Consider the following 26,750-nt stretch of genomic DNA (forward strand, 5'->3'; position numbering starts at 1 on the left):
AATGGGAAGTACTGTTGGGAGACTGGTAGGCAGGAAGAAGGGATAAGCCGTAGTACTTCTCTCCCTTCCCTCTCTGCCATGTATATTATTTCTGGCATTGATTGGCTTTGCTCCATGGGAAATGCTCTTGCTAGACAAGCCAATCGTGGCTCCAACGTTTCCTGGATGGCCATAGCCCCTGGGCTCTACTAATACCACCTTCTCTATTTGTCCCTACAGCTTAACAATGCTAGTGGCTTCCTATTGGTACTAATCTCTAGATTACCTCTTTGTTACTGTTTGGCTTTTTACTTCTCCCATCATCTGTGTAACAACTCTTTTTTTGTATAAAATTGCCTCTGCTTTAAAAAGTTAGAAATAATTTTGTTTTGCTCATTGGAATGCACACACACACTTCCGCAGCCAGTAAAACCAAGAAAAAAAAGCTATACCTGTATAACCATATACCAAAAAAAAAGTTCCTGGTAAGTTATTAACTCCAAGAAGGAAGTTGTTGTATCTTATGTTTGATATGGCCCATCGAAAAATCGAACCATTATGTGTATATAGAAATGCATTCGTATGGTAACAATGATAATAACTACCGTTTTTAGGGAAAAACAGATATGGCAAAAATATCCACCAAGAGGATATGTTATCCCTCTGAAGTGGAGTGGAAGGTGTGCATATATTGAGAAGAAAGGATGCTGTCACTTTTTACTTTAAATACAACTATATTGTTTGTATTTTTTTCCTCTTGTAATGTATCACATTGTTAATTTCCAATTTTTTTTTAAGCAGGTAATAAAACAGTATGCCTAATATGATCACTTTTATTAAAAACATTTTTTTCTTGAGACACAGTCTTGCTCTGTCACCCAGTCTGGAATGCAATAGCGCGATCTCCACTGTCTGCAACCTCCACCTCTCGGGTTCAAGCAATTCTCCTCCCTCAGCCTCCCGAGTAGCTGGGACTACAGGTGCCTACCACCACACCCAGCTAATTTTGTATTTTTAGTAGAGACAGGGTTTTGCCATGTTGGCCAGGCTAGTCTCAAACTCCTGATCTTAGGTGATCTGTCCATCTCAGCCTCCCAAAGTGCTAGCATTATAGGTGTGAGCCATCACACCCAGTCACTTTTATTAAAAATTAATGTCCATGTGTATTTACTTGTAATGGGAATGGTCTGAAAGGACAGTCAATTCTGCTATAACATGTGCTTTGAGATTAAATTTGTTCCAACGTGATTAATATACTAAAAAATAATTTGAGCATACTACCTATGCTCATGTGTGATTTTTTTTTTCAGTGAAAAAGAGTAGGTGAACTTTAAAAAACTGAACTGAAAAACTGAAAGGCGTAGGACGCACAAACTACACACATCGCTTATAATAGCACTCTCCCTTCACCTATGTGTTGTGAGCCGTGACACCCACATGTCATATTACAACTTTCTGATTTCAGATAACCCATATTTCAACAAACTAAAGTAACTTACAGTTTGCAAATATTCCAATGTCTAATTTCCAAAACAAGTTTCAGGCCTTTTTCAAGGTAAAGCATCATATTTATTTTAGTATGTATGTATGTCTTAACCCTATAACATGTGTGAAAGTGTGCTACCATTTTTATTTGGCTTTGATCTTTTTTGTTGTTGTTGTTCCTTTTGAGTCGTTATGACGTTTTTGAGTATTTTACCCTAATCACATTTTTCTCATAAGTTCCGTGGTTTTTGTTGCACAGTTTTGTACTGTATTGTGATTCTTAGGAATGGATATATCACATTATAGTAAAACTGACTATACATGTACCAAAATGTTAATAGTGTTTTGGGCAGTAATTTATTATTGCTTATCTATAGTTTCTATATTTTTCTAAAACAGTCGTTCATTGATACTTTAATTAGATCTATCTAAGCATCTTTAAATGATAAAATGGCAGCTAAAGGATGATTACAGCTAGGGTAAAGGGCTGAGGCTATTCTGGCAAGCTCCACATACTCACTGGTAATGTAATAAATTAAGTGCCTTGTAATCTACTTAAAAGGTACAATCACTTAAGCTCTTTCTGTAAAACAGAAATAGGTCTCACAGCAACATCTTGGCACCTTCTTTAATCAGAAAGTTCCCATAAGTACTAACAAGAATCAAGATGTGACTAACCAAGTTTCCATTAAACGATGTAGGTTATGTAATAAGCCAAATGCCCCTAAACTGGTTGTAAACATTCAGAAGTTATAATAGCATGATTCAGATACAGAAATATAAATAGGTAATAAGGAGCCAGATATTCAGGGGCTTACTGACTTTCAAGCTATTATTAAGTAGCTCGCGTATATCCTGTCCCTGCAGGAAATAAAGAGACTACAAACTTGAACACATTGTAAATTTCTAAATGAGGAGAAAAAAATGTTTTTCTATGTGATTTGATGCTTGAGTTTCTATCCAGTTTTTCAGAGTGAACTTGTACCTGCATTATCACTTTTTTCTTTCCATGTCACTGTTAACGATTTTTTTCTCTTCTTTTTTAAGTAGTAACTTGCTCCACCTACAGTCAAACTTCACTATATGACTTTGATTTGGATATGAGTCCTCTTTTCCCTCCCCCACATGCCCTGTTTCTGGCCTAGCGCCCACTGAACTCTGTACTTCTTCTTGATCCTTGTATTTTTCTGTCTCTACACAGAATCGGCTGTTGAGTGTGCTCTCAATGGAGGGTTTTAGCTGTTCTCTGACAAAGAGCTGGTTCTGAGCTGCACATCTCGTCCTCTTTGTTCAGCCTCTGGCTTCAAGCATTGAATCCTAAATATTCTCCAGCTGGGAATCAGACAAGGGCAGAAATGAAGAACCCAGAAGCCCAGCAGGATGTTTCATTTTCCCAGGGATTTCGCATGTTGTTTTACACGATGAAACCCAATGAAACTTCATTTCAAACGTTAGAAGAGGTGCCTGATTATGTTAAAAAGGTGAGACTATATTGGAAGAGGTTACTCTTACTCTTGCTGCTTTCTTAATAAATGGTAAGGTCAACTTCCTTAGGGTTTTGTTCACTTTCATTATTCAAATTATTAAATTCTAATAATAATTCAGTTTCTTAAAGGCATGAAGCAAAAGTAGAATTTCTACTTGAATTTCCTTACAATCCATAGCCATCTTCACCTGTAAATTCCCTCCCTCCTTTGTATGTCACTCCAGAATATGATGAAAACAAAAGTTCAAAGTTTTCCTGGACTCCGTGGCATTGTAAATGTAGCTGTTGGAAGCTCAATGTCAAATAGTTACACCACATCAGTCAACTTTGTAACAATTTCATTTTTAAATCTTTAACTTGTCCACCCCTTCCAGGGAAACTATTTCCTCTTTCATTTGGTAGAATAGTTCTGCAGAATGAAGGATATGCAGCTTGACCAGGTCCAACTCTGACTTCCCTAGTTTGAATTTGAACCAAGTTTTCTTTGAAACTCTGAAGTACTCAGAGGCACATTTCACTTCTGGTTCCTGGCTATGACTGGAAGTGGAAATATCCAGAATTAGAACTTGAGTACTGAAGTTCCCCACCCTATCAGAGTTGTTCCTACAGCACTCACTGGTTCAAGGCAGAAATAGAAAAAAGAAAAAATGACATCACAGAATATGTTACTGAGAGTTCAGTTTAGAAAGCTTCAAAACTCATGATTACCTTCCAAATGAGTAAAATCCACACTTTTTCAAGATTAGATATTACGCTTTCTTTCTGATTTTTTTAAGTTAAAAAAAGTGGCACTGATATCTTCATAAAGTATTATTGTTTATACTGCAACATCAAACCGAATTCAATGCTCCATCACCAATAGTGGAGCCTTCAAAACATTTCTTATTACGTGAAACAAAAATCAAAACCAAGTGAATAAAATCTGAATCATGTTTTAAGAAAACATGTAAAATTACCATATTCTCTAAAATTCTAGGAAGAAAATTGTCTCTACCCTTTCAATTTCATCATTAGAAATAGTTCTGGTAATTCTAATATGAAAAATTAGAATTATGTGCATCTTTAAGGAAAGCCTCTTGAAGTGGATCTAAATTACATATGTAGAGATGATAGACTTCTAATTATTTACCTTATTCTCAATGTATTTTTTTAACCTCATTTGGAAGATGTTCCTCCTAATCTTATAATATTATAATTATCATGGCTATATCTATGATTACGTTTCATATTCAAATTGGATGAGAGAATTTGAGCACATATTTAGCAAATGTCTAAAATAATTAGACTTCTTTACCACTGTGTGGGAAGTAATCCTCTAAAATGGGTGTCTACCATCTCCTACGGGGCTTTCCAAATCTGGGCATTTCAATTCTGAAGTGACTAATCAGGAAATGTAAAATAATTTCATATGGAACATAATAGCATCTCTTTTCTGCAATTTCCTTTCCAGGCAACTCCATTTTTCATTTCCTTGATGCTACTTGAACTTGTTGTCAGCTGGATTCACAAAGGGAAGTCACCAGGTCGCTTGGATGACGCTTTAACGTCAATCTCAGCTGGTGTTCTGTCTCGACTTCCAAGGTGAGTTAGATGGTTAACAACGCTAAGTAGAAAAACTGAAATTGCCTAAGTATGAGGGACAAAGGAACTCAATGCATGGGAGAATTAGTTTATTTCCACAAATATTCCCAAAGAATTCTGTTCATGTCATTATTTAAAATTTTGATATTTTGTTCTTCACTGATTTTTTGCACTCATTTTAAAAATCACTCTAAAGATTATTTATCTTGACTTTGTTGATACCCCTTTAAAATGAGTGCTTCATTTGCCTTATTGTGGTTCCAGCTCTGAGTTATGGTCTAGTTCTCTATTAAAACTGTGTTTTGTCTCTTTCAGCTTCAGAAAGAATAGCTCTCTGGGGTGTAGACATTCCCTAGAGCAGGTCACACAAATCTCTGAATAACTACAATGGTTTCCTAATTGGTGTCTGGCTCTAGTACAACCCCGTTTGCAGCCAAACATTTCCATAATATGAATCTAGTGAAAATCCTTCACTGGCTCCCTATTGCCTCAAGTATAAGGTACAAATCCCTGTCTTGAACTATAGAGAACACTGTTTCTCTGACTTTGCTTTTGGGTCCTCCACTCTCCTGTCTGTCATCTTTATCCTATCATGCTTTACTACTTGCCATTTTCCACATGCCACAGGCACTTCCCTCTGCCTAGAAAACCATCCAGGCCAATTCAGATTCATTTATTAGGTCTAAGCATAGATGTCACACTCTTCAACAAGCCTTATCTGTTCTCCAACCTTATGTTAGGCATTCCTACACTACAGTCCCATGGAATTGTGTGCTTATCCCAGATCTAGAATTATCACAAGACATGATGCTCACCTGTTTTTCTCTCAGCCCTTCCTGCTAGCTCGCACACAACTTGAGAGCAAGAGGTGTGTGTTCTTAATAGTTTTAGCTCCTGTGCCTGGAATGATGTCTGTTGCATGTAAAGTTACCCAAAAAGCAGTAATATTCCTGTAACATTATGTTGATGATAAAATTAGGTGATATTGGGACCCGATAATAGTAAGATATAAATGACCTACTATTTGTTTAGAAAGAGTACATTATAATGTGTGAAGAGGAAAGACCAAAAAATGGAAGTCATCTTCAACACATGTGGGCTTACCAAAGAGGCAGAAGGTGAGCAAAGATTCCCTTAGACGTCTGTGCTTTGAGCTACTGATGAATGTTCTCATTCCAGCTTCCCACCCATTGCTTCTTGTCCTGTTTTAAGAGCTTTACTTCGGACTGGTGCTCATTGCTTTGGAATGTTTCTATTAACCGCCCAGTGGGAAACTAAGGTGGATTTTTTAAAAATAACATGAAAACTTTAAACATCTAAAAAAGGTGGAATAATTTCATATATTACGTAAAATAGTTTAAATAGAAAATAAACCTAAAAGTATTTTTTTTTTCAGTAAGTGTTTGAGAAAAGTGCGTTAGGTATATAGTAGAAGTAATCTTAATAATATTTACTCTGAAAAACTACTTGTAATTGTTGCATTTTGTAGTTGGAATCAGAGGAAGATAATGTCTCCAGAAATTTGCAGCTAATTCCCAGATTATCATGAATAAGAATTTACAAGTATAGATAATTTCCTTTATTATAATACATGTCCCCCTTAAGCAGAAATGAACAATAAATACATTCAACATGCCCATGGGTATATAGCTTTAGATGTAGATTTAGTTATTTGAAAATACCCAGTTGGTTAATTTAGCTCATTCTCAGAAAGTTAAGTGTATAGGTTTATGGAAATCAGATTATTGATAAACTATAAAAGTCACCTGATAACTGAAAATTGCCCTGCATATACAATTACAGGTCATATATTTTACTGAATTGGAATGAATTTGTTAAGCATTTTGACAATGAATTTGACAGCAAATTGAATGAACTCTTCAGAATTATTTTTTTACCTTTTAAAGTTTGATTTGGTTCCAAATTAAATTAGATTGTTCTCTTATCATAACGTTGTAAGTACCAGAAATACAAACTGTATCCTCAATACAATATTTTTGCTCAGCAGTGTCATTTTAAAAAGGTACAGAGGTATAACAGGAAAATAAGAATAAAGGAGATATTTTTACAAACTATACACCCCCAAAAGCAGAGAGAAAGAGAGAGAGAGAGAGAAGAGGGGGGGGGAGAGAGAGAGAGAGAGAGAGAGAGAGAGAGGGAGGAGAGAGAGAGAGAGAGAGAGAGAGAGAGAAGGAAAAAAAGAAACCAAAACAAACCAGTCCTTCAGGGATAGAACATGCGGTTCTTTTCCTTCACCCACTACTCATAACAGTCCTTAAACTAACACAAACTGTTAACTCTGGTGCCCTTTGAGAGAAAGGTAAAAGGTTATGAACTTTAATTTGGAGAATATTTTTCTATAGTTATTTTAAATGAGAAAGCAAATTACACCTTTTTTCCTTGTAGATGTAAAGAAGAATTCTAAATTATGAAATGTGGATTTCTTTAAAGTGTTTCAAGGAATTTTCTCTTTTACAGCCTTGTCTGAAAGATCCCAGTAAAGCAAATTATCTGAAAATGAATTTTTTTTGTTTTGTTTTGTTGTATAGAACTATGGTGAAAATGTTTGTATTTTATTTGTTGCTATAAAAAAAATCCCAAATCCAGATATAAACAGAAAAGGAAAAGCAAGCCTGTGGATCCATTCCTCTCAATCCGCTTTCAGAAAAAAAAAGGAAGAATTTGACATCAATTCTTAAAACAATATTTCAGTTGAAGCCACAGCGTCAAGGGGAATCCCTGTGCAAATCATTAACAGCTGAGGGTTAGATTAACACTGCAATGATTGTATCCTCTCCCTGGGACTAATTTCATTTTCTACACTAGCAACAGGGGCTTGCTACGTCCTTCAAATAGGTGATTTCAAGACAAATGGTAGTATGCCTTTTGCTAATACATTTGTGAAGAATTATGCTTTGGATAATAATTCCAAATAAGCATGTGGCCTCTGACAAAAGAAGTGGAAATCAAAGCGAACACGTTTTTCCACTTCGTCATTCACGTAATAGAAATGTTGTGTGCAGACTTTGAAGAAAAACGATGTGTTTTTTTTTGAGGATCTTAATTTCAGGATTACATAAAATTTCAGGTACCTTAAAGATTAATAGTGTGCTTACCATGGTGATAGAAAAGACACATGCTACCTCTTTCAAGTCTTTATGTCAAGGAAAATATTAACAATGGAGAAGATTATATATTGTTTACAAGTCTGTTGGACAGACCATGGTCTGTAATAAAAGTCCATCTGTCCTAAGAAACAGATTCTGGGCAGGCTTGCATCTGTTTTGCTCTTCTGAAATCCAGTAGACAGCCTATCATCCAGTAGGCAGCCTTCCTAATCAGATACTAGTCCTAGTTATAAAAAGATATGTCTATGTATTCTAGATAAACACAGTGTATCATGCAAATAATCTGCCTTTCTAACAATTAGTCGCATATGTGACTGTAAAAAAATTAAACTTTATTTAACAAAGTATTTACAAAATCTATTGTTTAAGCAAACGTATCTAAAACTTGTGAAATATCCTGCTACTGACTTAAATGTTAATGAGTGAAAAATAATCACATTTTTTTTTCCTGCTTGTTTAAGCAGAACTCAATTTCCAATCCTTCATTAGAAAACCGGGACTTCAATTTGTTACTTCCTTCCAATGTTTCTACTTCCATAAATTGCATCCTCCCCAGAGAAGTTTTATTCCTGATATAAATATCTACAGTATGTTTGTTTTTAATGGGTTCATTTATTCTGTTGAAACAGCAGATTATAAATCAAATTGCAATAGGTTAGAGGGATAATTTAAGTAGGTAAATTTTCAAATAAAGTTGGGGACACTCCACTTTTAATACATATGGGTCACTGCCAATTTTTACTATGGAGCTAGCTCCACAATGTTCAACCATATATATGCATACTTTTACTGGCCATGCCTGCCATGGAATTTTCCATTCCTGACAAGAAAGTTTCAATTCATCAAAAAAAAAAAAAAAAAAATTAAAAAGGAGGAAATTAAACCTTTTAAAAATATTTTTGACTCTTTGGGATGGGGCCAGAGAATATAGAAAAATTGTATACTGGGTTTTTATACTAGGGGCTTTAACATGAGAGGCTAAATGTTGCCTTGGCAAATCAGACCTAACAAATGAATGTATATAATTTTGGATGATGACTTTAATAAGCAGCAATTCATTGTCCAAAATAAGAGATAAATGAATCTATGTAATGTTAATAATAATGCTTTATTATTAATACTAAAGTTTGTTAACTTAGAAATAATTATTAAAAATCCCCATGTAAGGAAAATAGATTTTAAAAATTTGTTGGTTTGTTAATTATATTTGAGAGAATGTCTCATTTCCTCTTAACATTTGCATTAAAAAACGAATAAATAGACTTTGCCTTCGTTATTAATTGCATAACTTCACAAACTTCTATTAGATGAAACTTCCCTAGTGAATGCAAGGTTCACTGCTTATTAGTCTGGACTTGTGTGTTTATTCAATCGAGTAATACATTTCCTGCAAAGTAAAGAATGTGGCAAATTCATTTCTTCCAAATCTATCACATTGTGTTTTTAAAGGTTTATGGTTTTATGGTTTCTGTTATGAAGAAATTAAATTAAGTGATTGTTTTATGAACATAATACCATTTAACAATAAGAATTAGTAGTACAGATTTTATTTGTTTGCAGACGGTAAAGGTAATATTATCTATCTTATTATAACCAAGCAAAAATCAATATTCCACTAGATGGAGCAAAAGTGGCAGTAGCTTTACAGACAGGCAGTGCAAACTCCCGGATTCAGTTGAAGAGATTTTGAAGTAAATAAATACAACATTTCGCAGAAAAATCTCTCTCACTCTCTCTACATAAATGTATATATGTGTGTGTGATCCAATATATATACATATATATATGATCCAACATATATACATATATATGATCTAATATATACATATATATGATCCTATAGATATACACACATATATATATGATCCAAAATACACACACACACACACACACACATATATATGATCCAATACATTAATTTATTTGTAACTTCTTGGAGTTTTAAGGATATTTGTAATAATCTTGTTTAAATATTCATTTATTTTCCGGCTCATAAAACAAGAGTATTTGAAATGAAAATATCTAAGTTTTTTTTTTTTTTTTTTTTAGTTTTGTATAATCTGGCCAAATCAGAACACTCAGCTATAATGACAGTTATAGAATAATATAAATTGGCAGATTCGTATGAGTATAGTACATAAGTCTACTTATTCTGAAACTTGCTCTGTTATTTTAGGAGGTTGCAGTGAGAGCATTACTTCAAATGTCACTTACTTTCTTAATGACAACAACCTGAGAGTCATTTTAGGGCTCATTCAGCCTAATTATCTCACACCTTAAATTATCCTTAGATACTGAACGGGTGAACGTCATGACCACTCTCACACTTCTATTCCTGGTGATGGGTAGACTCAGATGGAGATGACTTTGAAAACTCATTTGTTTCTAATTCTCAATCCCCAAATAACATTTATTTCTGATTTATTGATTATTTTTTAATATTAGCATTAAAACTGAATTTTATTTTGTAAAAAATGGGGATTAATACTAAATAGTAATTTAGTAACTTAGCAGCTTTTTATAGTAACTGAACATTGACAAATTTCTAGTGATGAGAGAAAAATATTTTGTAAAACACACAGAAAATCAGATCACTAGTTAGAGAAATAAGCTACTTTTCATTTGCTGAAACATATACTTCAGACCCAAGAGAAAACTGCTGTTTGGGGGAATTCATGAAGAAAATAGGACAATGGAAGGAAAGCCTCTCTATACGCAGGTTGCTAATTAGAGGATTCTAATGTCTCTTTACATTTAGATCACTTTCCTGGTCTTACATTCAAACTTAAGGCATAAAAGTGATCTAGTATTTGGGAATTCCAAGCCCCAGTGCTACCCAATATTCCATCTTCATGTGATAAAGTAAGCTTACTATATACGTACATATTACATATGCCTCTTCCTGCAGGATGGAGTTTAGAGAGTTTAAATTCCAGGATGCAGAGTCATGTGCTGAGATTGCAGGGTGGAAGGGGTAAGGGGGATTGAGGAGAGAAAGAGGAAGGAACTTTGGTTTATGATTCAAGGTCTGGTGGGAACATTTTTGAAAATGTAGGTGCTATTTTCTGCAATCCAGGGCTTTCCAGAGCTTGATAATCATTTCCCAGCTGTATTGCTTAGGTGAATTACTTTTAGTTGTGGGCACTCCATGGCTATTCTTTCATATATGTAATAAAAGAATATCAAATTAATTTTGCTGATAGAAAGCAGGGAATATAACTCTCACAGATTCTCCCCTCCTTCTTCGTGTCTTGAGGGAAGTTAGGCTTCATGCTAATGTGTGTGGGATGTGGTGGGGGGAAGGCTTGACTGTAGTATGTCAAGCATATTTCAGCTCGATTTGTGTCAACCCTAATAAGTCAGTTGACGGAGTAATAAATTGGGTGTCTGCTCAAGATCTGGCACCTGTACAAGAAATAGAAAAGTATTTCAATCTCAGGCAGGTTTTTAAAAATTTTTATTTATTGATTGATTTAATTGTATTTATTTATTTATTTATTTAAACAAATGGAAGTTTTTCAAGGACCTTCAGTCTGTTATTGAGATCTTGGTATCTTAATGCCTATTTTCGTTTTCACTGGAGCTGACAAGAAAGATAGCATTGTTTTTTAAAAGGTATTAAATTGAGGGAACATTTATAAGGCTGGTGGCATTTGCCCTGTTTAATAGTGTGTTCTTGTGTCTTGTACTGTGCCTGGCACTTAGTAGGCTCTTCATATGAATTCACTGAATGACTGCCTGAATCCATGGAGGAATCTGCTTTGATACCGTGTGCTAATACTTAAGCCATTCAGCTATAGATGATTTCAACTTTCTACTACATTTTGTTTTAATCTATTTTTCTGGATCAGTTGTCTTAAGGCAGAGGTTATCAACTGGGGAAATTTTTACTCCCCAGGAAACACTTGGAAATATCTGGAGACATTTTTGTAATCATAGCTGGGGTGAGAAGGAGGGGTCCTAAATCTAGGTGCTAAAGAACAGCAATGCTGGAATACATTCAATGATGCACACGAAAGGCCTTCGAAACAGAAAAGTATTTGGCCCAAATGGTAGTAGTGTTAAAGTTAAGAATTCCTGTTTTAGAGAAATTGTTATATTGAAGCATATAAAACTGATATTGTCATTTTTAACCTAAAACTTGAATTTTATATGGGTAACCCCTGCTAATAAACAATAGTGAGCAATTTTAAGATTTCATAGTTTCAGTAAACCTTTGCACCAAACAACCTCTTCCAACAAAGAACTATCCTGTCCAAATGTCAACAGTGGCACTGTTGTGAAGCCCTCATCTAAATATATAAAAGTAACCAACCAAGCTAACAAGCTTTACAGTATAATTTGTTCTAACCCCCTACTTTGACTAACATACCTTCATAAAAACTTGGAAGGCAGGTTTTAAATGAAGGCCCACAAGCAGTCTCAGGGCCACTGCAGCAGTGGTTTATGGAGTACTCAGAGTATCACTCAGATTGACATTGGAGTAGGGGTACAGGATGAGCAATTCCTTTGGGTCAAGGACTTGAACACATGGACAAAACTGCTTCTTCCAACCATGTAATCTCAAATTGGAAATTGAGTTTTTTAATGTGTGGTGATGTGTACTCTTGTTCAAAATTGTAAGCATTTGGCATTTCTCTGAGTTATGTACATTAATGCTGTTATAAGATAGCCTAATGCTTTACAGATTAAATAATAATACTTTAAAATATTAAAGTATAAGAGGTTGTTTTAAAGTTATTAAATCACAGTTAAAGTCATATGATAATTAAATTCAAGAATAAAATTAAAGGGCTGGATCTTTAAAAGAACCAGTAAAATGCTAATTTGAGGAAACTGACTCTGTAAAGGGAAATACTGTAAAACTAAAAAATTTTAGTAGTATAATAATCTGTACCACTTCTTCCACTTTTATCTAAAATTAGAATATTTAAGAAGTTTCTCAGAATTTTCAGCACCAAACTTGTTGATGACTTATAAATATATCTTTATTAACCAGAATGATTAATTCTTTTTATATTTAAAAATAAACATAGAAGAAAAAGTCAACTCAATCAAATTGATAAAAGAGACAAAACAAATAATCTAGAAGCTAATCTTAAATTTGATCACATAAAACTTGAAAGAAAAAATAATATACTTTCTAAAATTAAAGTATATTTTGTAGGTTTTTAAAAGTTATTGAAAATAAGAATTTGCAGAAGTTTGATAAATAGGTGGCAAGATATAGTCTAGTGTCTGAGTTTTAGAAACAATTGTTTATTTTTTTTTTTTATTTTTATTTTTTTATTTATTTATTTTTTTTTTTTTGAGACGGAGTCTCGCTGTGTCACCCAGGCTGGAGTGCAGTGGCGCGATCTCGGCTCACTGCAAGCTCCGCCTCCCGGGTTTACGCCATTCTCCTGCCTCAGCCTCCGAGTAGCTCGGACTACAGGCGCCCGCCACCACGCCCGGCTAGTTTTTTTTTTTTGTATTTTTTTTTAGTAGAGACGGGGTTTCACCATGTTAGCCAGGATGGTCTCGATCTCCTGACCTCGTGATCCACCCGCCTCGGCCTCCCAAAGTGCTGGGATTACAGGGTTGAGCCACCGCGCCCGGCCAACAATTGTTTATTTTAATTAGGTTTGTATACCTTACATCTAAGGAAATTTTTTTCCTAATATTTTGAAAAGCCTAGTTTATATTCCCTTTATAAAGCATTCTTAATATATACTTCAGTAAAATTTAGAAATGACAATCATAGAAATTAAGTTGTAGTCTTGTCATATTTATGTTGCATGGGCTCAATGAAAAATATTTTAAGAGACATGAAAAAATGGCCTTTTAAATTTCATGAAGTTGAGAGCACAAACAGCTGGCATCCATGATGCCTATGAAATAAAATAAAGCTTCCTGGGAATGATTTTGATACTAAGGAATTTGAGCCTTTAAAAAGAATGACAGAGAAGAAACAAAGTAGAAGAAAGAGTTTCATTTTTTCATATGAAGACATTAATTTTAAATGTTATCTAAAACATTTTAGCATAATTTTATTTCTAAAATGTTATATAATCATTGATTGTGAATTTTATCTTCCAGTCTATTTTTCAGGAGCATTGAACTGACCAGTTATATTTACATCTGGGAGAACTACAGGCTGTTCAGTTTGCCTTGGGATTCTCCATGGACTTGGTATTTAACCTTCTTCGGAGTTGACTTTGGCTACTACTGGTTCCATCGTATGGCCCATGGTAAGCCGCGAATGAGGACTTTTTGTTAACTTAGGTTGAACTGTGTTTGGTACATAGTATATATTCAGTAAATAATTATTGAATGGATAAATACAGGAATAAAATAGGATGTTTTATTGGATATAAAAGTTAATAATGAAGGTTTACTTTGCAATTTAAGTGGAGAAAATCTGAAGCCATATTTTAAAAGGATATGAAATTATTGGAAGTACATTTTTTCCACTTCTTTCTAATTTTAAAAAAGATTAGAAAGTGATGGCTATAGCATTGCTTTTTAAATCATTTACTGTTTGGTTTTTAATGAAAATTTTAACTGTTATGGGGGTATTTATTAGTCAGAACCCAAACAAGTTCCTAACATTTGGCTGTTAGGATAAAAGGTTTTTTTTGTTTGTTTGTGTTTAATTTTTTATTTCAATAGGTTTTTGGGGAGCAGGTGGTATTTGGTTATGTGAATAAGTTCTTTAGTTTTGATTTCTGAGATTCTGGTGCACCTATCACTCGAGCAGTGTACCCTGTACCCAATGTGTAATCTTTTATCCCTTGCCACCCCCACCCTCTCCCCTGAGTCCCTAAAGTCCAATGTATCGTTCTGATGCCTTTGTGTCCTCTTAGCTTAGCTCCCACATATGAGTGAGAACATATGATGTTTGGTTTTCCATTCCTGAGTCACTTCACTTAGAATAATAGTCTCCAGTTCCATCTGGGTTGCTGAAAATGCCATTATTTCATTCCTTTTTATGGCTGAGTAGTATTCGATGCTAAATATATATCGCATTTTCTTTATCTGCTCATTTCTTGATGGGCATTTGGGCTGGTTTCATATTTTTGCAGTGAAAAGGGAACCCTTTTACACTGTTGGTAGGAAGGATAAACTAGTACAACCTCTATGGAAAACAGTGTGGAGATTCCTTAAAGAAGGAAAGGTAGATCCACTACTGTTTGATCTGTAATTGATCCAGTAATTCCAGTGGAATTGCTGGATCAAATGGTGGATCTACTTTTCCTTCTTTACCCAGAGGAAAATGAATCATTATATGAAAAAGATACTTGCACATGAATGTTTATAGCAGTATTGCATTTTAATATATTGTCTTCCATTATTGTTATTATCATATGCTTTGTAGAGTCTAAAAATGTACACAATATCAAACTTCACAGCCCAATTATTTATGGTCATTCAGGACTCTGCAACAGAATGGAATTTTAAGTAATGTATTCTACTATAGTAAGCTTAATTCAATTTGTTGGCAGTACTTCCACATTACAAATGAAAATGCAATCAGCTAGGCCCTGACCATATGCACTTTTCTGTTACCATAGTTTTGCAAAATGTCTCATCTGCAAAAGCCCTCTTACTGCACTGGTTCACTGAATTTGCTTTTTGGGATTCTTGGCTGCACTTCCAAAGAAATATTTTGTTATAGAAAGGGAAATGGAAGAATGAGGAACAAATCTAGATCTGAACCTCTGTAGGGATATGTAGGGGCTGAGAAATAGTTGTAGAGCTAAGGTGAGCAAGTGGTCTCTGAGGAGAAAAAAGCATGCCAAAGTATTTCTGAAGGGAAGAGCGGGAAAGTACTAATCTTGAAAAACTACTGAAGAGCAGAACTCAGGATTTCAGTGGGTGGTTGGTTGAGTGGGTGGGGAGGAAGGAAGGAAGAGGAAGGAACCTGGAATAATAATAATAAATAGATGGCAGATGGACAGAAGAGACCAGAGATCAGGGTGAATAACTGAGTTATCTGTGTAGGAGTAAGTGTGACCAAATATCCTTCCCAAGCAAGGATGAAGGAATTAGGAGTAGCATGGATTTGTGTTATGCTCAAGGCTGTTAAACTTTAAATATAGCATTGTTTATGTTAACCACCTTAAGCATGTGCATTTAATGAAACTCTATGAAGGCTTAATTTATTAGAATAATTTGAAGTGAATATATAAATTAGAAAAAGTCATTAATCTTGTGTGTGATAACATTTGTCTTTGACACATAATAGGTCAGTTCCTGACACTATTTCCTCATATATAAATGCAAAGGCTACTCCAAAAATCAAACATGATTAAGAATAAATATGGTTTATGTAATAACATATTTGTGTTTTATTTCAAATGAGTAGTTTTTTTCCTAAAATGAACTCATTGGCAATCTTCCTCATTTTCTATGCAACAAAGGGGTGTTCCAGAAAGCATTTATATTGTACTATATTACATATTTTCAAGAACCTTCCTCATGCCACACTGCCCAACACTGATGTGTTTATTTGGGAAATCTGCAAATTTGTTTACTCCTGGAAAGCCCACTATAACAGGAAACAAAGAACCAACAAAATATTACCAATATAAAACTCTTAAAAATGTTGATTATAAGTGTTCTCAGTTGGGAAGAGTAATAAAGTAAAATAACATATTAAAAATGTGGCATCAAGGCTATTTAAAGTATGCTTCTCATTAGAAATTTTGAACTGAATCCAGTAAAAAAGGCAGGCATTAAAAAAATTTTGAAAACCTTCTGGAAAAACATTCACAACCTTCAGGCTATGCAGCCAAACCGTAAGTTCAAAGACTTTTGACTTGTAATGGAAAGCTAGTAGGAAAAAAGTAATTTATTTAAATGTATCAACCTTCAATATAATGCTCAAATTTTAAATTTTATTTGTAAATAATATTGTAAAATATTAAAATGGATTTTTAGAAATCAAGACACACACAGGACTAAAAAAACTTCCATATAATATCCAATTTCTTGACCCTCTTGGAATACTGTCCAAATTGAATAACTGGTCAAATTTATTTAACTGAAAAGTTTCAATAATTCCAAAATACATATGTCATCTTAAAATATAGTAAGATAAAAATAAAATCCTACTTTTTCTATTCAATGTATTACTTTCTTTTCACTACTTCAGAATGATATAGCAAAAACATATTTCACATTTGTTAGTATGTTAAATGCTGTGAGTTTTGAAGAAACAATATATTATGTATTTAAAATTTTGTCTTTACATGTATTTAAATTGCTTCCTTAGGATTCCAAATCATTGCTGGATTTGTTGTTGTTGTCATTTGTTTCTATTGCATATATGCTGCATTTTCTCAGTTATGGGACAGTTAGCAGAAAACAGTTTATTCTCAACATTTGAATTCCATCTCTATCACTATGCCAAGATATTGAAGTTCTGTAGCTCTTTATATATTTTTTTCTTTCTCTGGAATGAAAAAGAAATTGCTAATTATGGTCAAATTACACAAAGCAAGGGCAATACAATAGTTCTATTATAGACAGCTTTGATGATTTTAGAAAAATATATAGAAGGATAAATAGTTCTTAAATTTAAAAAGTAACTTTGTGCATTCTTTTCCTCCACATAAAAATAGTGCATTAGGCTGGGCGCAGTGGCTCACGCCTGTAATCCCAGCACTTTGGGAGGCCGAGGCTGGCGGATCACAAGGTCAGGAGTTCGAGACCAGCCTGACCAACATGGTGAAACCCCGTCTCTATTAAAAATACAAAAATTAGCAGGTGTGGTGGTGCATGCCTGTAATCCCAGCTACTCAGGAGGCTGAGGCAGGAGAATTGCTTGAACCCGGGAGGCGGATGTTACAGTAAACCAATACCATGCCATTGCCATCCAGCCTGGGGCGACAGAGCGAGACTCCGTCTCAAAAAATAAAAAATAAAAAATAAGTATATTATTTTTCTTTGTACATTTTATTAGTTACACTAAACATGTAAGAAAACAGGTAAAGATTTTCAAGGAAGCAGTTTTAAAAGCTGATAATTACTGCTTGGGAGGAACAAGAATGAGGCCTTCAGGGTCCTGGTAATAAACTCTGTCTTGCCTTGGGAGGTGTTTACATAAGTTCTTATATTTGTAAAAATTCATTGAGTTAGTTGTACACTTAAAATTTATACTTTTTCTCTATATATACTTTTATAGAAAGTTAAATTCATAAATAATGTCACCGATGTAATTTCTTGGTTTATAGTTCTAAGACAGAATGCTACAGTATATAACCAAATTTAGAAAAACAATACAAGAGGTTATGATTTGTGACTGTATGTATAAATACATGATTTTATACTATTTTCAACTGTATCAGTGTCAACCAAGTATGGGGAAGTGCCAGCATGCCAGTTATTAATTTATGGCCTCTCTTCAAATCTATTCTTCTTTGCCCTTCCTTGTATTGTCAGAGCTGCATGCTGTAGACATTTCTCTTTCCCCAGCTGACTTGATGTTAGACTTTGCCAACTTAAGGGGCTGGAGGGACACTGCAAAGGCGGAACATGAGAAAGGGACCTTGCCTCCATTTTCCAGCATGCTCTTTTGTATCTGGCACTTACAGGTTTGGTATGTGAGGGATGTGGTACACTTCACCTCTTGCTCAGCTGTAGCCTACACACTCTGGCAAGATTCTCTGCCATTCAGGGGGCCGCACCAAAAAAACTAGCTGTAGCTCATACACTCTGGGACCTATATACTCTATTTAGTAAATTTCTCTGTTGCCAACAGAGTTCCAGTCGTAGCCACAACCTCTCCAGAGGTGTCTGAGTCTTAGACTTGGGGGTGGTGTGAGTGTGTGAGTACATGAGTTGGACTCTTCTAAAGGTATAAGTACCTCCTTGATTCTCTCTCCCTCAGCTCTATAGGCAGTAGCTACATTCTTTGGCTGCTACTTCTGTAACATTGAATTCCTCCCTCCTTACTTCTTTAGTAGTTAAATTCCTCTTTACCTATTAATAATTCTTTATATTAACTTTTCCTTATTCAAGTTACTAATGTGGTTTCTGTCTCCTGATTGGACCCTGACTGAAATAGGCAGCCTCCTCATATATTACATAGAATAACAAATTAGAGTTTTCATATGAAAAAAGCTCAACATCACTAATCATTACAGAAATGAAAATCAAAACCACAGTAAGATACCATCTTACACTAGTCAGAATGACTATTATTAAAAAGTCAAAAAATAACAGATGTTGATGAGGTAGCAGAAAAAAAGGAATGCTTATACACTGTTGGTGGGAGTGCAAGTCAGTTCAGCCATTGTGTAAAGCAGTTTGACAATTCCTCAAATAACTTAGAATTACCATTTGACACAGAAATCCAGTTATTGAGTATATACCCAAAGGAATATAAATTGTTCTATTATAAAGACACATGCATGTGTATGTTCAATGCAGCACTATTCACAATAGCAAAGACATGGAATAAATATAAATACCAACCAATGGTAGACCAGATAAAGAAAACGTGGTATATATACACTATGGAATACTATGCAGCCATAAAAAAGAAAGAGATCATGTCCTTTGCAGCAACATAGATAGAGTTGGAGAACATTATCCTAAGCAAACTAAGAAAGAGAAAACCACATACCACATGTTCTCACTTATAAGTGGGAGCTAAACAATGAGAACACAGGGATGCTAGGAGAGGAGCACAGACACTGCAGCCAACTTGAGTAAGGAGGGTGAGAGAAGGGAGAAAATCAGAAGAAAGTACCTATCAGGTACTATGCTTATTACCCAGGGGATGAAATTATCTGTACACCAAACCTCATGACACACAGTTTACATAGAACAAACCTGCACATGTGCCCCTGAATCTAAAAGTTAAAAAAAATTAAAAATAAAATTAATAATAATCAAAAATTAAAATATAGAATTTATCCAGTTGCACCTTTTACTATTATATTTCATTCTGAGGCATTGATTATACATTAAGTTTACAAAATTTAGTTTAGTCCTGAAAGCGGGATAATTATCTAAAATTGTTGTAATAAGCAATCCGTACTATCCCCTCAAACTGTTAACTTTTTCCCTCAGCAAAAACGTTGCTTAATTCATGTTAAAATTCATCTCATTCTGTATGCAAACAAGGTAGTGTTCACAATTTTTGTGTAGTTACAAATATTTATTCCCACAACTTCATTGTGATTAAGTGAGCTCCTATATATGACTCTTAAAAGTTATTCATTCCTTTCTGGCTTTCTTTTAGAAGCTGAAGTTAGATTATCCTAATTTCAATCATAGTTTAAACAAAGGAAATAAACAGATGTATTGCTGAGAAATTATTTTAACTTCTGAAGGTGCCAGGATTGTGGTCTGCATTGATGAATAGATTACTTACATTCTTCTGTACTTGTTTTTTGATATCAGAATATACCTAAGATTTTTGTAACTCTTTACTATACGTTATGACTCATTCTTTATTTTAAAAATACACTATGACAGGTAATGCTGGCTCATACCTGTAATCGTAGCACTCTCAGTGCCTATGGAGACCAAGGCAGGAGGATAGTTTGAGGCTAGGAGTTTCAAGACCAACTTGGACAACATGGAGAGACCTTTTCTTTACAAAATATTGAACAATTAGCTGGGTGTGGTAGCACATGCCTATAATCCTAGCTGCTCAGAAGGCTGAGGCAGTAAGATCACCTGAGCCCAGGAATTTTAGGCTCCAGTGAGCTATGATTGTGCCACTGTACTCCAGCCTGGGTGTCAGTGTGAGACCCTGTCTGTAAATATAATAATATATACTACTAATAATACATTGTGATTGTATTCTTAGTGGATCACTTAGGGTAAGCTCTACCTTGTATTTGCCTGAGTTACTACCGTTTTTCTTGTCTTCCCTCATGATCCCTTACTTTTCCTCAGTCCTTGAAGTGTGATTATTTAGCACCTCTACGAGAGAAGCCTTGGAGTTTCCACCAACAACTTTCCTATGCCTTTTAGTCTCTTATCATTAGTTTCAACCAAAAACATGGCACCTATGTTAACCATTTTCCTCTGAGTTTATTTCAGCGACAAGAGCCATCCCATGTCGAATGTTAAACATTTGTCCATAGAAGCACTTAAAATATGTATGAACTGAAAGGTCACCATTATTTCCCCTCGAAATGCCTGATTTGAGGGGGTCTTTCTCAGAGAAATAGCATATTCTTATCACTAGCAACTGCAGTCATTTTGAAAGACACAGACTAACTTTCCTTTGGTGTTCTGAGATTCCATATGTAGATAATGTATGGAAAGTACATTTGAAACAAAGATTATGGCTATTACCAAGGGATTGTAAGCATAAATTCATTGAGTTATTAAACAGGGAAGTCATAAACAAAAATAAAATATAGGGATGTCAGGAATCTCCATTAGTCTATTTTTGAACATTGATTGTAAAGTATAGAAATATTTCCAAGAATAATTAGGAGAACCGAGGATGGCTGTGCAATATTCTCCAGAAATTTAATTAAAAGCTGTGAAATGAGTAATCAAAATTAAATTGGAAGGCATAAATGGAGTAAAGATTATAAACTTTAACTTACTTTTGATTCTTTTTATGGACACAAAATATGCCGTGTTTCTCTTTTAGCCTTAGAACATAATGTATTCGCCTCTTACGTGGCAGAAAGAGCATTAAAATTTGAATCAAAAGATCTAGGTGTGCACCACTGTGCAACTGTTTACCACACACATAACTTTGAGATTAACCTCTCTGAGACAAATTTTATGTATTTTACTCATCTTCTAGTTTTGTGAAGCAATTCTAATGAAAATGCTTTTAAAGTCCAGGAACCAAGTATAGATGAGTAAATGAATAAATAAGCCAATTCAAAGAAAGTAAGATGGAGCCTTATGTAAACGTTTAGGGACATTTCAGATGGAAACAGGAGGGAAAACACTTAAATTTAGAGTAGACTTTAGGATTGTTTTGGAACAATATGTGGTTAAATACGATCTGGAATAAACAGATTTTGTCCGAAGTAATTTTATTCAGAAAGAGAATTTGGAAGTCTCTTTCACTAAATATGTATGATGCATTCGCACACAAAATATTTGAATACAGCCATTTTAGACCAAAAAAAGTGAAATCAAGTTGAATTCTATCCACTTCTATTTACTGAACAAGTATAATTATGATGAAATTTAGTTTTATCATATTAAAATAGCACAATGAAAGATGGCTGTGTGAATTATTAAGAGGATACATGAAGATTTTTGCAGTAATCATCAACTTAGATATTTATTTCTATAGCTATTGACTTCACTTATGCATTTATTTGTGAATAAATGAATTAATACATTTACTTATGTATTATTTTTTCAACAAATATTTGAGACCACTTATCTTATACCAACCCTACACTAAGTACCTGAGATACTTGCTTAATAACAGGTATGGTCACTGATTGTTTATTCTATTGTGAATCAGAGACATCAACAACTAAATTACAATAATAATAGGGGCAGGTTCTAAAATTGATAAACTGTCCTCTCATTGCCATTAATTCTGAAATTTACAAATTTCTGAAAAGTCTGTATTGTATGCATAAACATCAAATGAGATTCTGTTTAAAATTCTTATTTCTGAAATGATGATGCTAGTAAAAGTACTAATAGTAATATAGAAAATTAAATTTCAAGTGTCACTGAAGGGCTTTGGAGAAGCAACAAGTATAGAGGTAAAAAAAGTAGATTCTGGAGCCAAGTTCCCTGAGCTCAGCTCTTTGTATTGACACTTATTAACTGAGATTTGAGCAGTTTAATCTGTGTCTTAGTTTCTTCATCTATAAAATGGGAATAATAATAATAATAGTATATATCTCATAAGATTTGTATAAAGCTTAAATGAGTAAAATTTAGGGGAGTGACTGTCAGATTCTTAATACTATTTAAATGTTAACCACTGTTATTGAATACATGTTTTTTTATATTGCTAGGTACTGGACTACGTGTTTTATGTTAGTAACACAGTATATTGTATTATTTAATTCCCATAATAACCCTTTAAAGTAGGCACTCAGTCATTCATGAGACATTAAGTGAGCACCCACTACATACTACAAAGCCTCCTAATTGCTAGGATTATAGCAGTGAACAAATAAAAGTTGCAGCCCTACCTTGTATTTGACAGCACACCTGGGAGCTTATAGTTAACAATAATTTAATTGTTCACTTGAAAATAACTAAAATAGTATAACTGAATTGTTTGTAACCCAAAGGATAAATGTGTGCAGTGATGGATATCCAATTTTTTATGATGTGACTGTTACACATTGCATTCCTGGACCAAAATATCTCATGTACCTCATAAATATATACACCTACTATGTACCCACAAAAATTAAAAATTTTTTAAAGTTATTACCCTTTTGGTGCTTACATCCTAATGAGGGAAGAAAGTCCAGATATAAAATGTATCCTATGTAATATGCCAGGTATTGAGACATGCTGTGGAATCCAGAGTGATGGACCCAACAGTCAGGTAAGTTCAAATGTCAAAGTAATTAGTTTGAAATGCATAATTTTTTGAGTTTGACTAATTTCCTAAGGAATTATTATATTTGTTCAAAACCAAACAATTTTCTTATTTTAACTTCATTTTGTAATGTATTTCTTGAATTCTGATTCTTTTTTTCTAAAGGTACAAAGAAAGAGTATGCCCCCCAATTCCTATAAAATTGCCCCCCATTCCCATAAAAATAGGAATAAATTATTTTTCTTACTCCAAAGCATTTGTCTAGGAAATAATTGCAGAGAAAAGCACAAGTGAGCAAAAGATAGGAAATGAAATGTTCGTCTAAATCCATCCCCGAGAGACAGGCTCTGTAAATAGAGAGTAAGATAATAGACCCTGGAACCAAACTGCCTGGATTCAAATTCTATTGCTACCACTTTTTAACTGTGTAATATTAAGCAAGTTATGCCACTCCCTTGTGTTTCCTTATTTGTAGATGTAAATAACAATAGTATAATTTTCACAGACTAACTGAGAGGTTTAAATGAGTAAAAATGGACAAAACACTTAGGGTGCAGTCTGACACATAAGTAAAAAAGTTATGAATTCATATGTTGTCAACCTGTTTATGTAATGTATTTTATATAATGCAGTAATATAAATATTACTATATTTTCTGTAAATAATAATTAAAATACATTGATAGTAATAAGAATTGCCTTACCCAAATTCAGGGTTAAATTTACTTACCCTTATACAAACTTAATTTTTTTCTCACTGTTAACTGGGGATAATAATACTTCATAAAGGATCTCATAAAGATATAATATATTTGTGTATTTGTACAAATGTATTATATAATACCATCCAAAGCTAGGAAACCTTGGTTGTATGAAGAATGCCATATTGATTTCTATTTATCAAGTTGTAATGGAATTATCTTTGTCTTTAATCAGATGCATTTATTGGAAAATGAATATTTTAGTTGTCACAGAGACCGTTGACAGGCTGTGTTTTATATTTATACTGAAGTTAGACATGATACTAATGATCTCTTCCTAGATGAATAGTTGTCAACTGTAATAAACAAAATTATATTTCTTTTCCCCAAGTGAATATCATGGAATTTGATTTTTTTCTAGCAAATCAAACTTATCCATATTCCCTTCTTCCTTCAACACTTGAAAGTTTTTATTTTGAAATTTTAAAGATTTACATGAAAGGTTTTAAAAGAAATAAAATCCATTAGAATTCATACATTTGCCTATATTTTAAAATGTCTTTTGTTGTCTTTTCATCTTAATTAAATATTAATCCATCAAAATATGCTTTTCCAGCTTAGAGATTGAAATGTCTTTTCCAGAACCTAGGAAATGACTTGAAAAAAATTGCTAAAACAGATTTGTTCTTTCTTCTCTTACATTAATGGGTAATTCGATTTTGTTCTTTTTTTTTTTAAACAATTGAAGCCTCATACTTCTTAAAATAACTTCTAAAATGTAACTTTGTGCCGTAAGTATGTATCCTAAAGTATGTACTGTATATAGTTTTATTCTCTCGAAATTTGCAAATCTTGGTAATAAAAAACCCCACCACTGTATATTATCAAAATATATAGCTTGTGCTACATCATCTTTTAGAATAAATTTTCAATGCCAGCTCTGTGTTTTGGAACTGTTTGAAGAATGAAGAAGACACGTCTTCCATGCGAAGTGCTTATACTCTGAGTTAAACAAACAGAACAGCAGAGCCCCAGAAAAATACACCAGATGTGCAGGTGGTAGTTAAATCAACAAGAAATCTGATTTCATCAGTATTAGATTTCATTAGTAGTGATCTTTTCTTCTTTAGAAATATAGGAATATAGTGGAAAAATAAGTCCTTATGCAGAATTTGATGGCTCCCACCATGGTGAAAATATTGCTGAGGAAAAAATCTGACTCTAAGTAAAAGGACAAAGTGAACTGCACGTAAAGCATAAAACCAAATGAGTAGGAAGAGAAAACAAAGAATGTAAATGAGGTTGAGTACAGGATATTTGAGTGGAGGCAGTGATATATAAATCATATTTATAGCAAAGATCTGTAAAATAAATTTTAAAATTTTACTAAAAATGAATAGTACAGGCAATCATAATTTAATAAAACCAGATAACTATATAAGTACATTGTTACCATCATAGATTAATATTTTGACTAAATAAATATCATAAGAAAAATGGCAAATGAAAATGCAACAAACACGATTATTAATCCCAAGAAAACAGATTGATGAATGTTTTATGAGAATGGAGATAAATAAGAATAAATACATAACCACAGCATAACAAGAACTCTTTGGAATGGCAATATATATTATTTAGATCTTAATTAAGTACCAAGTGTCTTTTTAGTGACTCTAAATACATATTCCCATGTGTATAAAAAACAAAAACTGAAACAGAAAGTACTTAAGGATATTACTCTGAGAGGTTTTGCCAAAATCTTGTGGGTGAAAGATGAGCACTGAATTTCACTGAAGGTGTAAGGAAGATTTTCTGTTTGTTTTGTTTTGTCTTTTGAGACAGGGTCTTGCTTTGTCACCCAAGCTGGAGTGCAGTGGCGTGATCTTATCTCACTGCAACTTCCACTTCTCAGACTCAAGCCATCCACTCACCTCAGCCTCCTGAGTAGCTGTGTCTGTAGACACATGCCAACATTCTTGACTCATTTTTAAACTTTTTATAGAGATGGGGTCTCACTTTATTGTCCAGGCTGTTCTTGAACTTCTGGGCTCAAGACATCCTCTCACCTCGGCCTCCCAAAGTGCTGAGATTATAGGCATGAACCACCGCACCCAGCCTAGGAAGATGTTTTATAGTTGACAAGATGCTCTCTCGCTGTTTTTCAAATCCTAAAGAGCTCAAGATTTTGAATCTTCTTCACTGGAATCAGCCACAGGAAAACAAAATATGTGTGTGAGTCCTGCTAGTCATTGAAAACCTGTCATTTTATTAAATAATATTAACAATTAATTAGTATTTACTGGGTTCTTACTAGGTATTCCTAAGGGATTCTCATATATCTTTTATCTTTAATTAAAACAATAACCAACTTGGTGATTTCTATCATAGCACTTTTACAAAAGAGGAAACTAAAACAAAACAAATTTAAGTAACTTGCCCAACCCTCAGAGCTAATGTGCCAGAACCTTAATACATTGACCCAAGGCCATTGATCTCAGAGCCCATGGGCTTTGCCATTTCTTGATCCTCCTAATAAAATAAAAATTTTTCATTAAATGCAGCACACACTAATATCAACACCAATCCTATTTTAGATCATGTTGACATATATAAATCACCAAATATTTTGGTAGAAAACAAAAACTATATTTAATGATTTGGTTGTTAAGGTTTTCAAAACATTTACTGAAGCATTAAGCTACATTAGGATAGATGAAGCGATGCTTCCTCTGCTTCATTCACCATGCAATATTGTACTCATATTACAGTTCTCTCAATCCATTATCATAGCATTTGCTAGATGATTGACTTGTGCAGTAGCTACACATTAGAAGCATATCTAAAGCTTTAAAAGCTATTGGGCCAGGCGTGGTGGCTCAGGCCTGTAATTGCAGA

General features: G+C 33.9%; 1 protein-coding gene across 1 annotated transcript in view; it reads left to right on the plus strand.

Moving 5' to 3' along the window:
• The first annotated feature begins 2,654 nt into the window (after positions 1 to 2,654).
• Positions 2,655 to 26,750, plus strand: part of AGMO (alkylglycerol monooxygenase) — a 363,147-nt gene continuing 339,051 nt past the window's right edge. Inside the window, exons 1-3 of the mRNA XM_025380172.1 lie at positions 2,655 to 2,945; positions 4,401 to 4,531; positions 13,738 to 13,889. Of these exons, the coding sequence (XP_025235957.1) occupies positions 2,820 to 2,945; positions 4,401 to 4,531; positions 13,738 to 13,889 (409 nt within the window). The 5' untranslated portion in view covers positions 2,655 to 2,819. The remainder of the gene's footprint in view (positions 2,946 to 4,400; positions 4,532 to 13,737; positions 13,890 to 26,750) is intronic.

Source organism: Theropithecus gelada, chromosome 3 (genome assembly GCF_003255815.1).
Source record: "Theropithecus gelada isolate Dixy chromosome 3, Tgel_1.0, whole genome shotgun sequence".
Classification (NCBI taxonomy): domain Eukaryota; kingdom Metazoa; phylum Chordata; class Mammalia; order Primates; family Cercopithecidae; genus Theropithecus; species Theropithecus gelada.